This window comes from Sesamum indicum, linkage group LG6, assembly GCF_026168435.1.
Source record: "Sesamum indicum cultivar Baizhima isolate 11 linkage group LG6, ASM2616843v1, whole genome shotgun sequence".
NCBI lineage: Eukaryota > Viridiplantae > Streptophyta > Magnoliopsida > Lamiales > Pedaliaceae > Sesamum > Sesamum indicum.
This window is the reverse complement of record NC_142662.1, coordinates 19,848,726-19,863,929: the sequence shown is the minus strand read 5'-3', so window position 1 is coordinate 19,863,929 and position 15,204 is coordinate 19,848,726. Positions and strand designations below refer to the sequence as shown.

Sequence of the window (15,204 nt, the reverse complement as noted above, 5' to 3'; positions counted from 1 at the left end):
GGGTCGTAGGCCATCGTTAGATCCTCTTATTACTCCTAAATCTACAATGAGAGTTCATGGTAAGAACAAACTTTACATAATTGGCAAGGACAGTAGAAATTTTACATTTTTGTGTAATTACAGATAACATTCATTTTTTTATTTTCACATCTGTGTACAGTTCTTGGGCATCAACCAAGTAGCAGGTTAGTCTTGTACAGAACATCGCCAGGCCTGACCGACCAATGTTTTTCAGAATCTTGATAGAAACTGAAGCTGCCTGAGAAGTGGGCTCAAAGTTTCCATTAGTTTCTCACAAGGATGGTTGTGAATTCCTTCATATGTTGTCACAACAATGCTGGTGTCCTTCGAGAGCCTCTGGATTTGCTTCTTCACATTGCATGTATGATGTGTGCAGCGGTAATAACTCCTTAATGGCGACACAGAAGGGAATATATGTCAAATAGAAATGTTCATCAGAGGAGCAAATATTAGATTAATTACTTGGAACTTGGACTTGCATCTGAGATTTTTAATTCTTCTCTCATGAAACTAATCATTACGTGTGATATTCAGCAGTAAATGCTCCATGAATTTGATAAAAGTTGTAAATCTTAGGGAATATTACTTAAAAAAAAGGGTAAATTATATTGGTTTTCTTGAGATTTGTTGTAATTATAATTATCCTTTAGTTATTTAAAAAATTGCAACTACCTCCCAGTTATCCTCTAGTTGTAATTAAGACAAATCTCATGTAGCATGAAAACACATTTTCATATTGCGAGAAAATATTTTTCAATTAAAAAAAATTATTCCACTAATTTTCTCTAAAAAATTCCAGTTATCAATAATCGGTGGTGTTAGTGACAGTAAAAGGTGGTTGAATAATTTTTTTTGGAACTATATAATCTACTTTTCATGGATTATTTCATTAATTGTCTTGTCTTTGATCCTCGTACAACTTTAAGCTTCGTAAAATTTTAATTAGGTTTCAAATGACTATAAGACAATTTCATAAACCTTGGTACTTCTAAACTCTAAAATAATTTTCTTTGAACTAGCAATAACATGCATTAAAATCAAGAGTCAAATGAATAATAAACTGCAAAGTGCAACCTCTTCCATCATTTATGATTATTAGTATGTTTTGATGTTACATCCATGAAAATTTCTAGTACTATACCTATCTATCTATACATCTCGGGCGGTGAATTAGTCGAATCAATCTGAATATATCATTGTTTAAACTTGTCTGAATTATTATTGAGTTTTAGTTAAATCAGACGCAACTCGAATTTGAGAATTTGATGTTTTCAAATGTATTTTTTTTATTATATTTGGTAATCGAATCGATTCCAAATCAAGCTTGAAAATTTATCAAAACAAAAATAGAAGTTCAAGTTTGAGTTAGTAAATTAACGAATCAAGCTCCAACGAGCTTCTATCAATCAATCTCGAATCGAATATTGAGTAGCTTGATTGTTTTTTCAGCACCGTATCTACCTATCTGCATCCATCTATAACTTTTCTTTCTATTTATGATATATATGAAGTATCAATTACCTTATTTTCTCTATAGATGATCAGTTTACTCAATTAACACATAGTACTAATAAAAAATGAATTAATCATACAATTACTACACAAACATTTGATCCAATGAATCAAAAACATTTACATACCTGGGATGGACGCTATTCTTGACAGACTTCTGTCCATATTTCCGCCATTTGTATCCATCATCAAGAATGTCTTCAGCGCTCCTTGTATGGAAAGCCACCCTCGGTGGAACATACTTCTTCTTCTTACCAACCTTACCCTTGTTTCTGCAGACATTCTCGACGTCCCCGATACTCCCTCCAGGCAACGGTGGAACCGGGTTCTGCTCCAACGAACCAGCGCCCAAAAAGCCAGCCAAATCAATCTGATCAGAACAAGGGAACTGATGATCATGAAGATGATGATCAGGGTTTTGCATGGAATGATCCACAACATCGAGAGGCGTATTATTATTCAATGAAAACGAAGAAGACGCATCAAAGAAATAGGGGTAGTTTTCGCCTTCCATGCACACAGGATTACAATTAATGTTTACCTAGGTTTATGGATCAAATTTAGATTTATAGAGTGTTAGGTGGGAAGCAATTTATACATGTATATATATATATATATGTATAGGTTTTGATGCACAAAACTTAGATTAAGTTAAGCTGCAGAGATATGAAAAGCTTCCCTTTGAATATAGGGATATGATCATACTTGGGCTATAGCTTTTGGCTTGTAAACTTTGAGAAAGCCAACAACAATTCACCTAATTAATTTGATCTGTTCAACCCCCTGCCAGAATAGATTGTGAGGGTAATTGGCTGAGATGGGGTAAAAAGTACAAGGGTTTAGACAACTACCCTACATTAGTACTTATCTTCACCTATAGACCAAAGCTTTTTGCTGTTAGGGGTTGTTTGGAAAATTATGTGATTGTTGGGATTGTGTTTAAACCTTCTCATTAACCATCATATATAGCTTAAATGGTAAGAAATTTATAACACATGTTTAATTAATATCGATCCCACGTATTTTATGCTTAATTTAATCCACAGTTGTTTGATATATGAATTAATATATATATATTGTAAGGAAGTATATTTTTCCATTTAGGTTATATTCGGATTGGTGGATTTAGACTTGAAAAGAATGATTTAGATAAAGAATTTCAAATGACTCTGTGCATATAGAAAATTTAAAATTCATTACTATTCGACAAAAAACAGCTCAAATTTAGAGTTTAAAGGACTTGTAATATTTTGAGTTTAAAATTATCCAAATAAATCCTTCGTTTCTTTTTTGTACGGCGCTAATATTCTTAATACGGATCGAAACTTAACCATCTTTCAAGGATTTCGCCATCTTAGAACTGTTATTGTTACCAGTACTATTAATCAGGGTTTCAGTCCCTGACTCTATAATTAGGTCACCAATTTTCTTGATCTTCCTGCACTGATTTTGCATCAACCCTCTTATATGATCTTAAAGCTTTACATATATAAACTTGATACGACACAAATTCAATACAATTGTTGTTACATATAAATATTTATACATTATATATATACATGCACATACATACAAATACATTTGAATAACATATTTATCTGCTATTTTCTATATTAAAAATAATTAGCTCAATTTATCAATTTTGGTTATGTCAAAACTAACGAGGACATGTATTCTACATATATAAGACATGTCATTAAAACATACTATGTTGGACGAGTGTCATAATATTAGCAAGTTGTTTTACACTGTAAATAGTCCAACATGACTCCTAATTAACCCACTTCAATTCTGCTGTGGGTTGGTAACCTAAATACTTACCTTTTAATAATCCATTGTTGCGAGGACTAAGTCAACCCAAACAATTTCACTGGTATATATATATATATATATATGTTGTAGTTAGCGTGTCCTGTTGAACTAGTTTGTCTTTTGTTCCACTTGTTTCTCGCAAATTTCTTATTTGGATCATATTTGTTCCATCCGAACTAATCACATAATAATTATAATATATTTATTATATGATGGGTCGATTTTTCTAAATTGTATATCAATTATACGACAAGTATATCAATTGAGATAAACCAATTATAGTCATTTCTGTCGAGTATCAATATCTAACAAAAACTATTACAACAATCATATCTTGATCAATAATATCAAATAAACTAAATCTAACCAACACTTACTATTACAATAGACAATACCTACTATGCAATAGAAACAACATCCCACGCATATAGCGGGGTTCGAACCTATGACCTCTAAAGTTGTGGGGCCTCAATTTTGCCAACTAAGTTAGGCTTCATCGATGATCCATTTAGATTATGAGTCTTTTCGTTGCGGTTATTAAGCTAAGCCATCAAACATATGTTATTAGTGTTATTTTGAGATGTTATTAACGTTAAAAAATAATATCAATCAGTCTTAATCATAATTAAACTTTATCCTGCGCACGTAACTCTCCATGTCATTTAAAATGAAATCTCATAATTAAACTTGTAATTAAGCAGATGGAAGCTGGCTTGTTCTTGAATTTAGTTGACTTAATAATAATTTGAAATATGTACATGCAATGCTCTTTCCATCCTGCTCTTGTAGCTTTTTCTACATTATTATTTCTTAAAATTAAATGACGCCATACTATTACTTTTGTGTAAAATTATATTTATGAGAAAGTTATATGTTAATTTATATAATTAAATATTATTTTAAGATACTGTCTTACTAAAAAAATAAATATTAATAAATTTAAGATCTAACTAAAAATAAAGAACAGTGATGAGTTGATTTAGATTCAAGCGTCTCAAAGAGTTCTGTACGAGGTCCTGTCCTCTCTTATGGGATCCATATATTTTTATCTCTAGAAAATGCCTCACAACAAATAAGAAGTTTTGGAGTTTATAAGCCGCACAATTCCTCTCGTTTGCTGACGAGGATGAGAGTCGAAACTATCAACAAAGAGGGCACCAAATGATGAGGTGTGTACTTACACATCATGATCGGAGCCCTCATGGGACGTCTTGTCCATTTTGGACTTGATTTTGTTATGAAAAAAAAAAATTGTAAGGGAGATAAGGCTTTATGGTTTATAATTCGAATATTACTTGGTGTGTTAGAAATGTGGAACAAGAACCAACAGTGTCCGACATGACAAGGATATATGCATAATATGTGGTTTTGGTTTCTATAATAATGAAATAGGAAAATGTCTCAAAATGAGTGTTGAATAGTTTAACATTTGCGGAAGTAATTTTAAATTATCCAAACAACGCGTAAAGTACTCAACATCAATAGCTCTCAAGTAATCCATTAGTCCCTGCCAACCTAATTGATTCGAGTCAGGAATTGAGAATAATTTAGATTGGGTGTTTGATTATTTCAAAAAGAAAATGTTCATTAGTCTCTTTATACAGTTCCCAATAAAGATTCTTTAATACTTAAATCAGTTCGTTGAGATCAAATTTTTTTTTATAAAATTGGGTGTAAAAGTAATAAATGAAGTATTGTGACCTAAAATAGTTGGCGGCAATTTATAGGGCCAGATGTCCATATGAATATGGATCCACGTGGCATGATCTCAAGCTCTGAAATAATAGAATGATAAATGATCACCAAGTCATGTCATTGTAACGAAACATGATCCGGGTCCAAAACACACGTATTTTAGTCCCGCTTGAGTATTTTGCATTATGGAGGATATTTTGGTCCTTTTCCTAGACTGATTGATAAATTCTCATCACCAATTTCTAACGTCAGACTTCATGTATGCATAGGAACGATAGTCCTCCACTTTTAGCAGTCTCTTTAGTCCATCAAGATCAAATAGTCAAGCAAAGTCATCATTTGGCCAAATCTGAATTTATACAACAAACGTACTATAAAATATATTTATTATATGATTAGTGTATAATTTAAAAAGAATGATCAATTACATTATAAGTGTAGCATTTTTTATGTCTGATTAGTTGAAATCGACCAAATTTAATATGGACAAAAAAAATTCATTCATTTAATTTATATATACTTATATATAAAATTCTTTACTGTATATATATCACCTGAAATTATCTACATGACATATATATAAAGTAAAATAATAATTTAAAATAAAGAATGTATACTGATGTCCTAGAGCAGTAGAAACACTTGTAACTTAAATCCTCACGAGTAGGGGTGGGTGTTCAGGTCGCGTAATTTGGATTCCAACCCAATTCTATTGGGTTGGTTTTTATTTTTTTCAATTATTATTTTTAAAATGAAATTGATATTCAATTTTTAAAAGTCGGGTGAGGATTCGGGCAGCGGATTTCTACCCAATTAGGTATCCGACCTTTTTTAAGGAAAACAAATATTTTCTTTCTCCTTGTTTTTCATTCCCAACAAGAAGAGGTGAGATAAATTTACCAAATCTGGACGTTAGTGTTTAATATTTAATTTTATTATATTTTAAAATTATAATGATTAATTTAATTTCTATTGTTTAGTTTTATTTAATTTATTTTCATATTTTATTATTTATTAATTTAGTTTATTCATGATAAAATAAAATAATTTTTACATATTTTTAATATATTAAATATTTAAAAAATTATATTGAAAGATTCATAATTTATAAACTTAAAATTAAAATTCAACAATAAATTCAAAGACAACAAAAACATATATGTAAGTTAAAAATAGAGGGTGTTCGATGATAGGCCCAATCAAAGTATGCAGGTGGTCAGAAGAATAAGGCGCAAACCAGCCCGCTACCTGGATCAAATATTACCGGCCCAGTCACCTACCTAACCCAATTATGGCCGCTAGTTTAATTTCAGCACTTCTTGTAACTTCTTTGGCCGACGCGTAGTTTAATTGATAAAATTGAGACTCCATAATTATAAGGTCATGAGCTTGAATTTTATCTTATTTAATAGGTGTTGAATCCACTAAAATTATTTTTCTACTAAAACTTGTGAAAATAGTGAGTAGAGACGAATCCACATAGATTGATTTTAATTTAGTTCTTTCAAATAAAAATAAAAATAAAAGATGAGGGATTTTGTTTTAAAATCTAAATCTTAAACAAAAAATTTTATATTTTGTTATTTATAATTATTTTTCAATCAAGTTTTTTATAAAAAAAATTACATGCAAAGCACATGTGTTATTTAAAAGTAATGTGATGTGATATTTTTTACATATGCATAGCATGTGATGTTTTTCTGACAGAAAAATCAACAAAAAGATGTCATATGTGGCAAAGTGCAAATTTCGCAAAGTTGAGATGATAAATTGACACAAAAAAAAGTTTCGATAGCAATATATATGTAAAAATAAGTATAGTTCGAATGACAAAATATACTTTATTTTTTAATATATTAATATATTGATTTGATTTTTTATAAAACAAAAAAAATGAGTACCCACAAATTTTAAGTCAAAATTGAGTAGTGGATGAGAACTGAACGAACCCGTAATACCGAGTCGACGCACAACCCTATATAAATCATGAGGGTGAAAATGCGTATGGTAGTATCTCAAAGTGTGTATTCCAACAATACACAAAAGCATGGGAATATGTGATACAATGACGTTGAGGAGTATGGGGTGCATGCCTCTATTATTTTACTATTTCCCAAGAATCTAAATTGAGCACTTGTTATTTTAACCGTCAATACTCCCATACCATTTGAATCCCTCACGCTATCTCTCTATCATCATGCATGCATCAACACTATCATCATCTCATGCACGTAATGATTTTTCAAGAAAAACACTCTTTATCTATGTTTGGATAAAAATATTAATTAATTTTAGTCCTGTAAATATAAAATATGATAATTTTGATAACATGTCTTGTAATTTTAAAGTCTTTATATATTGAAAACAAAAATAACTGAAAATATATAATGAATTAAGCTAGTTGTGTGCATTCTTTTTGTAATTTTAGCAAATTTCAAATCTTTACAAAATAAAATTAGCAAAATAGATTCGTATACGACTAAAATTACGCCACTCCATCATACTTACGGGACTTCACATTGTGATATGTCAAAAGGAAATGTCATAAATGGTCTGCAAAATTTAAATTTTATATTATTTTAGTACTTAACATTTCTTAATTTTTTATTTTAATTAGAGTCTCAGACATATAAGTTATCTATTATCTATTATATATTACATTTGAAGGGGCATTTAACCCAAATTCTTCGATTTGCATGCCCAGATGATGGATTCTTAGAATTTTGAAAATGATACCCGCTCAACGCCCCATGACTAATATATATAATATTGTACACTTAATTATTTAAATTGAAAGAATAAATTAGAATTAGATGACTCTCTTACCTGTCAATTAAAGTATTTTTTTATATTGAAGAAGGAATCCAAATCTCAAAATAAACATTTGGACAGAATTAAAAAATTGAAGTTATAGACTGTTAATTGGATTATTACTTTTATTTTAGTATCTAAATGAGCTTTATGTTAAATTATTTTCGTTTAAAAATGTAACCATATAGTTTATTATGCCAACCATCCCTCCCCCCTCCCCCCCAAAAAATGAATGCATGGTTAAAATCAATAATTTGAAATCATTGTATCAAAATTACTTTCACATAATTAATTTTTTTTATCAAAGTGATTAAATAAATGCCCACATATTTTTCTCACAATAATTAAAAATATTTAATCTTTACTATGTTTTCATATTGTTTTGTATAGTTGTACCAAATTGGCAATTCGATTATTGAAATATGAAAAATTTGTAATCTAATATTTCTAACAAATTTTAAATTGAATATGCTATTATTATAATCATATTCTAGTATCATTTACTCTTAAATTCCCTTTTTTACTTTTAGATTCACAAACCTTTTCACTTTATTTATTCTTTAATGCATTTGTATTTACACTTGTTTCGTCAACATTTATGTGATGCAACAATTTGATTAAAAAAAATAATACTGTATTTTCGCAGTCAACGTAATTTTCATATTAAAGAGATTTACAATCTCATTTTGCTCTTGCATCTATATATAGCCCAAGGAGTGAAGAATTGAGCATCCAATTCAATTGTGGAAAGCATGGCTAATTTCCTACATTTGACTACTTATTGGATTGTTATTATGTTTTTGTGCATGAGGAATGGTACTGCAAAGTCCATCAAGGACGATGATCGGCACCACTTGTGCTCTTCGGATGCTGGTTACGAAGATGCTTTAAGCAAAGGCATTTTGTTCTTCGAAGGCCAACGATCCGGGAAACTGCCGGCAACTCAAAGAGTCGAGTGGAGGGCTGACTCCGCACTCTCGGACGGCTCTCTTGAAAATGTATGATCAATAACTTTCCACTAGAAACATATATATAGAGGGTTTTGATTTCTTTAGTTTGGAGGGAACTTCTTCTAGCTAATCAATATCGTATCTTGAATTGGGTTTGGTTTATTAATCCAAGTAATCACCATTAGACGTTTTGATTTAATGGTTAAGGTCAAATATTTCCTCTGAAATTAACGACATGGGTTCGAATTCTTACCAAAATATGAAATCTTTTCTAGAAACCCGACTGTGGAGATGCCGTTCCTACCTTCGCGTTTCTATGACTAGTGCTTAGATAGCAAAATATCGTAACTGCACTTACTGTGTGATTAGTAGAGTCGGGCTAAAGTGTGTGTGCCTGACTAATTTTGTTAGCATATATATGGTTTCAGGTGAGTTTGAGTGGAGGTTACTATGATGCAGGGGACAATGTGAAGTTTGGGTGGCCAATGGCATTTTCAGTGAGCTTGTTGAGTTGGGCTGCCGCTGAATACGGATATGAGATAGATTCCGGCAGGCAGCTCCAGAACCTCCAGAGCGCAATCAGATGGGGAACGGATTTCTTACTCCAAGCTCATAATTCTTCTACCACACTCTACACTCAGGTAATCCCCATTATATATCATGACACCACATATACCGAGAAATTGTATTTTTTTGTACCATATGTTGGGATTTTTTCTAATTTAGTCTCATTCTCACATTACATATCACATCTTAAAGGTTTTTTTTAATTGTTGTCCTCACGTGCATTTTTTGTATCCAATAATTAATAGAAAATGTCTGGAAATGTAGGTGAGACGGTTGACGGCTCCATTAATTACTAGACCAAAAATGCAACGAGGATTAAAACTAATAAAATTTTCAACTTATGACATGTAATTAATATGAGAAAATTATTACAAATGAGATTAAATTAATATGAGAAAATTATTATAAATAAGACTAAATTAAAAAATAAACTAACACGTGGGATAAAAAATACAATTTTCGTGTCTAAATTTTTCTTATAGAGAACTTTTTTATTTATTACTAACCGTCCGTCACCAATCACATATATGTAACCTTGATAGGTGGGTGATGCGGATGGAGATCACGGATGCTGGGAGCGGCCGGAAGACATGGACACGGCCCGGACGCTTTACAAGATCACTTCTACTTCGCCGGGGACTGAGGTGGCTGCTGAGGCTGCCGCCGCGCTCGCCGCTGCATCTGTTGTCTTCAAAGAGACTGATCCCAATTATTCCGCGCAGCTGTTGCGCCACTCAGAATCGGTGACTAGATCATACAGCCCCACCACCTGATTAATTAACTGATATTTACTTTAACTAATAAATACTGACTGGAGTTTGTATAATATTGGTACAGTTGTTTCAGTTTGCGGACAAGTATAGAGGATCTTATCAGGGATCTTGCCCTTTCTACTGCTCCTACTCAGGGTATAAGGTAAATTAATTACTCAAATGACGATTTAGTTCGTAGGAACTAATCCTGTCAACGGAAAGCGTTGATTATAAGAATTTTTAGGTGTATCATACACGATTATATCATAAATTTTAAAGTAGATAACAACTGGTTTTACTTAAATTTGACATAATTATAAATACTACTCGTTGTTTGAAAAATTATAAATATCCCCCTCAAATAAAAAATAATTATATAATCCTTAGACCGTGAAGTGATATTACTATTTTACCCTGGCTCAATTTTTTTAAAATATAAAAAAAATTGAGAGTGAGTAAAATACATAATATATAGGGAATATAAGTTAATAAAAATATTTTAAAAAATTAAAAAATATATATATATAATTATAATTTATAATTCAAAAGGGAATTTAATTCAGTTGACCACAAAATTTGGATGGAAATTTAAAGGAATGGGCTAATTGTTATTGGATGTTAAAATCATGCGGTTATTTGTAATTTTTCAAACAAAGATAAGGTATTTGTAATTATGCCAAATCTCATCAGAGGTAATTGTATTTTACGCTAAATTTTAATTATATCATGAGCATTAATATATCATTCTTTAGATAATAATCAACTATTCACAAATTACTATTATTATAGTATGTAGACAATTAACACTACAAAAGAATAGATTATTCCATATACTATATATTTAAGAACAATGACAATCAATACTATCTATTATAGTTAAATAAAATTAATGCAAAAATTTAAATTTTGACCACGGATAATTAATATTCACTATATTTTTACCTATAGCCAAAATATTTACCATAATTTTTAATTCTAGCTAATAAGTTGACATCATGCACAGACTTAACGACTAGTAATTAATATTGTACTATAGTTACTTTTAACTATATCAATTAATTATAATAAAAATCATATTTTTTCTCGTAAAAACACGTAGCTACCAGTGAAATTTAAACCCATAACTTCGTAATAAGGTTGTAATATGTATTGGAATTTGAATAACGAATGTTTATAAAATTTGGTTTTGTGTTTATGGTCTGAAAATTTGTACAAAGGATGAATTGCTGTGGGCAGCTGCATGGCTGTACAAGGCAAGTGGAGATAGCAACTACCTAAACTATGTCTCCACCAATCAGGATTGGAGTCAGCCTGCTTCCGAGTTTAGTTGGGACAGCAAATTTGCTGGAGCTCAAACTTTACTAGCCAAGGCAAGTAGTAATATGACTAAATTAAACACTCCCCCATATGCATGACTATTTGGATAGCACTGATATTAGATAAAACTATTACCAGGAATGTCTTGCAGGGAAGACAGACCTGTTGAGGTATAAGAATGATGCGGATTCATTTGTCTGCGCGTTGATGCCGGGAAGCAGCTCTGTCCAGATTAAGACAACCCCTGGTGAACCTCACACGATTGCCGTTAATCCGTACTATGAATTCGGAGCAAAGAGTCTAACTCTTGACTCCACCACACTTTGCTATGTTTGTTGCCAACCAAAGAATTTTCATGGAGGAACAAGATTGAGATGTAATTGATTTTGGTGCAGGTGGGCTGCTGTATACTAGAGACAGCAGTAACCTACAGTATGTTACTAGTGCTTCCATGGTACTTCTTATCTACTCCAAGTTTCTAGCCGCAGCTCGTGTCGGGGGTGTTCAGTGTGGATCTGTGAACTTTTCCACCACCAACATTACAGCCTTTGCCAGATCACAGGTGAATTTTCTTACACTAATTATAACTTCTGACAAATTGTAAGTGTCCCATTATAGCCAAGTTGTGGATTATACTAAGTAGGAGAAATAACTTTTTTCATCTCATATTTTAAAGTTAGTGAATCTTTTGTCCCATCAATTACAGGATTTGGACGTTTTAGAAGTTACAAAACTTTTCATTTTTAGTCATTTTATCAGTACACTGCACGTGCTTAGCACGTATATTTTCCGTCAAAATTCTAACAAATCTAACCAAATGACTAAAAGCAAAAAATTTGTTGTTTATGGGGTCATTACTGAGAATCCCGCAATCAATGGAACAAAAAGTATACAGACCCTACAATATAAGACGAAAAATGCAATTTCCCCACACTGGATACGCTAATCCTAGTATCCACCGAATCAAGCATTAATGCAGGCTATGACCAGTCCACAATACACCAATTATAAGTGGCTAGCTCTATGTTCTTCCTAATTTCTCTCTATCCTTTCACATCACTTTGCTTCTTTGTGCTTCGCAGGTAGACTACATTCTTGGAAGCAATCCCATGAACATGTCTTACATGGTTGGCTTCGGCACCAAATTTCCGACACAGTTACACCACAGAGGCGCTTCCCTGCCCTCAATCCACACCAGTCCTGGCGAAATAGGCTGCAAAGATGCCTACTCGACTTGGTATACTTCCCCTAAACCAAACCCCAACACTCATGTGGGTGCAATTGTTGGGGGCCCCGATTCCAACGACCATTTCACTGATTCGAGATCAGATTTCTCGCATTTGGAGCCAACAACGTATATGAATGCGGCTTTTGTCGGATCCCTGGCTGCTTTGCTTGCCCAAACCAAACAAGAGTGTTTACACTTGCATGCTAATAGGCCAAGTGTGGTCGATTATTGACAACTATATATTGATCCGTAGATTGCTTGTCTTTTTTTAGTTTCCGCTAATGTTATCGGAATAATTTTAGATATTGATGGTACAGTGAAATATTTTCAAGAGATTCCTCTATCAATTTTGTTTTACAGAGTTAATTTATAGCGCGAAAATGCATCAAATATATTAGAAAACTCTCAATGGTATATAATCATTCGATTTTCAAATTCAATTTCCAGAAAATTAAAAAATAAGGGTTATAATAGAGAGGTAAGGAAAAATCATAATTTTAGTTCTATAAGTATGGTGGGACATAAATTTTAGTTCTATATGAATTCGTTTTTAATAATTTTATCCTATAATTTAAAAAAAAATTGACATATTAAGAACAAAAATAGCCAAGAAAATGTCCGTGACACACATGACTAACTTAACATGGTGAGCTTTTATGGCTATTTGGTAGTTTAATTTGAATTTGTCCCTTCCATTATTATCATCTGTAATTATATACCTTTTTTTATATATTTTGAATGCATTTAATCACTATCACATCAAATATTGAGTTGAATATTATGAAAAGTGACATTCATGGGGAAAAATCGCAAGCTAACCCTGTGATATATATATATGGATAATATGTAAAATACCTTTTATGAAAAAAAAAATATTAAATTATCTTTCTATATTTTTAAAATTAAAGCAATTCATTCCTTTGGAGGGAGAGGTGTACGTAGTGCATGTGCGCGTATATTTGAAGCAATATTCTCCCTTAAAATAATACTAGTATCAAAGCTCATAATTTAAAGTTTAAACCTTAACTGGAGCCAGCGATATGTAAGAGGCGCGCGTGTACATGAGTGCAATCAGTCAAATATGCCGTCTACCTTTACTGAGGTTGTCTGAAGCATATATAGGGACTAGATGTATGTACGTACTTGTATAATTCGCGTATCGGTATCTCTTCCGTCTTGCTCCCAGGCCTCTGGAATCGACAATTGTAATGTTGAATCAGCGGTTCCGGTCCGATCTTGCCCGATAGTAAAGTGCAGGGATCTCAGTCTTGGGGTGGAATATTGGGTCCTTCGGGGGATATTTTTTGTCGTTTAAGTGGTTTCCTTATTACCTGCATTACCTATCATAAAAATTAATCTGTCGAAATGTTTCAATCCTATACATTCAAATTAGAAAATATTGGGAAAAATGCAGTTTTAGTTCCGGTAACTTATGGGGTGGTATTTTTTATCTTGCACAGTTTGATTTTCGTAATTCAGTCCTGTAACTTTAAATATTTGGCAATTTTCATCATTTTCGGCCAATTGTGCTAAAAATTGCATGTGACTTGCACATGACTCAATTAAATTACATTTTTAGTCCTCTAACTTAGGGGGCATTGATATTTTTAGTTCTATAATTTAGAAAAATTGGCATTTTTGGTCCTATATTAATTTATTTACAAGACTAAAATTACAAGTAAATTTTGCCGAAAACGACTAAAATTATTAAAATTATAAGGGTAAAATATACTTTGCCCCTTTGAACTATTTTTTATGTAACATTTACCCCCTTAAAACTAATAAATGTAACACTTACCCTCTAAAATTAAGTTTTTGAACAATATTGCCCTTATATTATATATATGTATATTTAGTTCAAAGAATTTTTTTTTTAAAAAATAATTTTGCATTTTAAGTTTAATTAAAAAAATTTAATTGCAAAAAATATCTTTTAATTATAATAAAATATAATATAATCAATGAATTAAATAGTTCGAATATTATTATATTTTACAAACTCAAAGTTAAGTAATGAATGAGTACAAAACCTACACCAGAAAAATCATAAAGTTTCATTAATTAGGTTATAGAATGAAGTTATTAACTTTATTGTTTTAGATAAAAATAAGTAATTACACATTTAGTTTTTTGAATATATTTTCTTTAAAAATTATGATAAAGTATATATATTTATTTTTTTAAAAAAATTATTGAAGTTTTGATTAAGTGTATATATTTGTCAATTTCTTTTAAAAAGCATATATGAGTTGTTGGTTATATTATATTTATTGAGTATCTACTACATAGATTAATTTATACAACACTTTAACTTAAATTCTTTGTTTATTAAAAAAATAATTAAAAAATAATTTGATAACAATTTAATGTGCAAAATACTAAAATATATTAAAAATAATATAATTGTTCAAGACATGAGGCGCATTTTTGTCCAGGGGGTAAGTGCTACATTTATTAATTTAGGGGGTAAATCTTACATCAAGAATAGTTCAAGGGGGCAAAGTGCACTTTACCCAAATGATAAAGTTACATGACTAAA

General features: G+C 31.2%; 2 protein-coding genes across 2 annotated transcripts; one reads left to right on the top strand and one right to left on the bottom strand.

The window, feature by feature from the left end:
* Positions 1 to 231: 231 nt before the first annotated feature.
* WRKY56 (WRKY DNA-binding protein 56) lies at positions 232 to 2,216 on the bottom strand. Its single transcript, XM_011082838.3, has 2 exons — positions 1,662 to 2,216; positions 232 to 409 (listed from the first exon to the last, which is right to left on the bottom strand). Exons 1-2 carry the CDS (start codon positions 2,045 to 2,047, stop codon positions 232 to 234), a joined length of 564 nt encoding a protein of 187 aa, XP_011081140.1. The 5' UTR covers positions 2,048 to 2,216.
* A 6,340-nt stretch (positions 2,217 to 8,556) lies between these two features.
* LOC105164051 (endoglucanase 20) lies at positions 8,557 to 12,998 on the top strand. The gene is made up of 8 exons (XM_011082601.3): positions 8,557 to 8,849; positions 9,230 to 9,442; positions 9,911 to 10,111; positions 10,206 to 10,283; positions 11,338 to 11,490; positions 11,576 to 11,684; positions 11,833 to 11,999; positions 12,520 to 12,998. The coding sequence occupies exons 1-8, from the start codon at positions 8,604 to 8,606 to the stop codon at positions 12,895 to 12,897; spliced, it is 1,545 nt and encodes a 514-aa protein (XP_011080903.1). The 5' UTR covers positions 8,557 to 8,603; the 3' UTR covers positions 12,898 to 12,998.
* Positions 12,999 to 15,204: the final 2,206 nt, after the last annotated feature.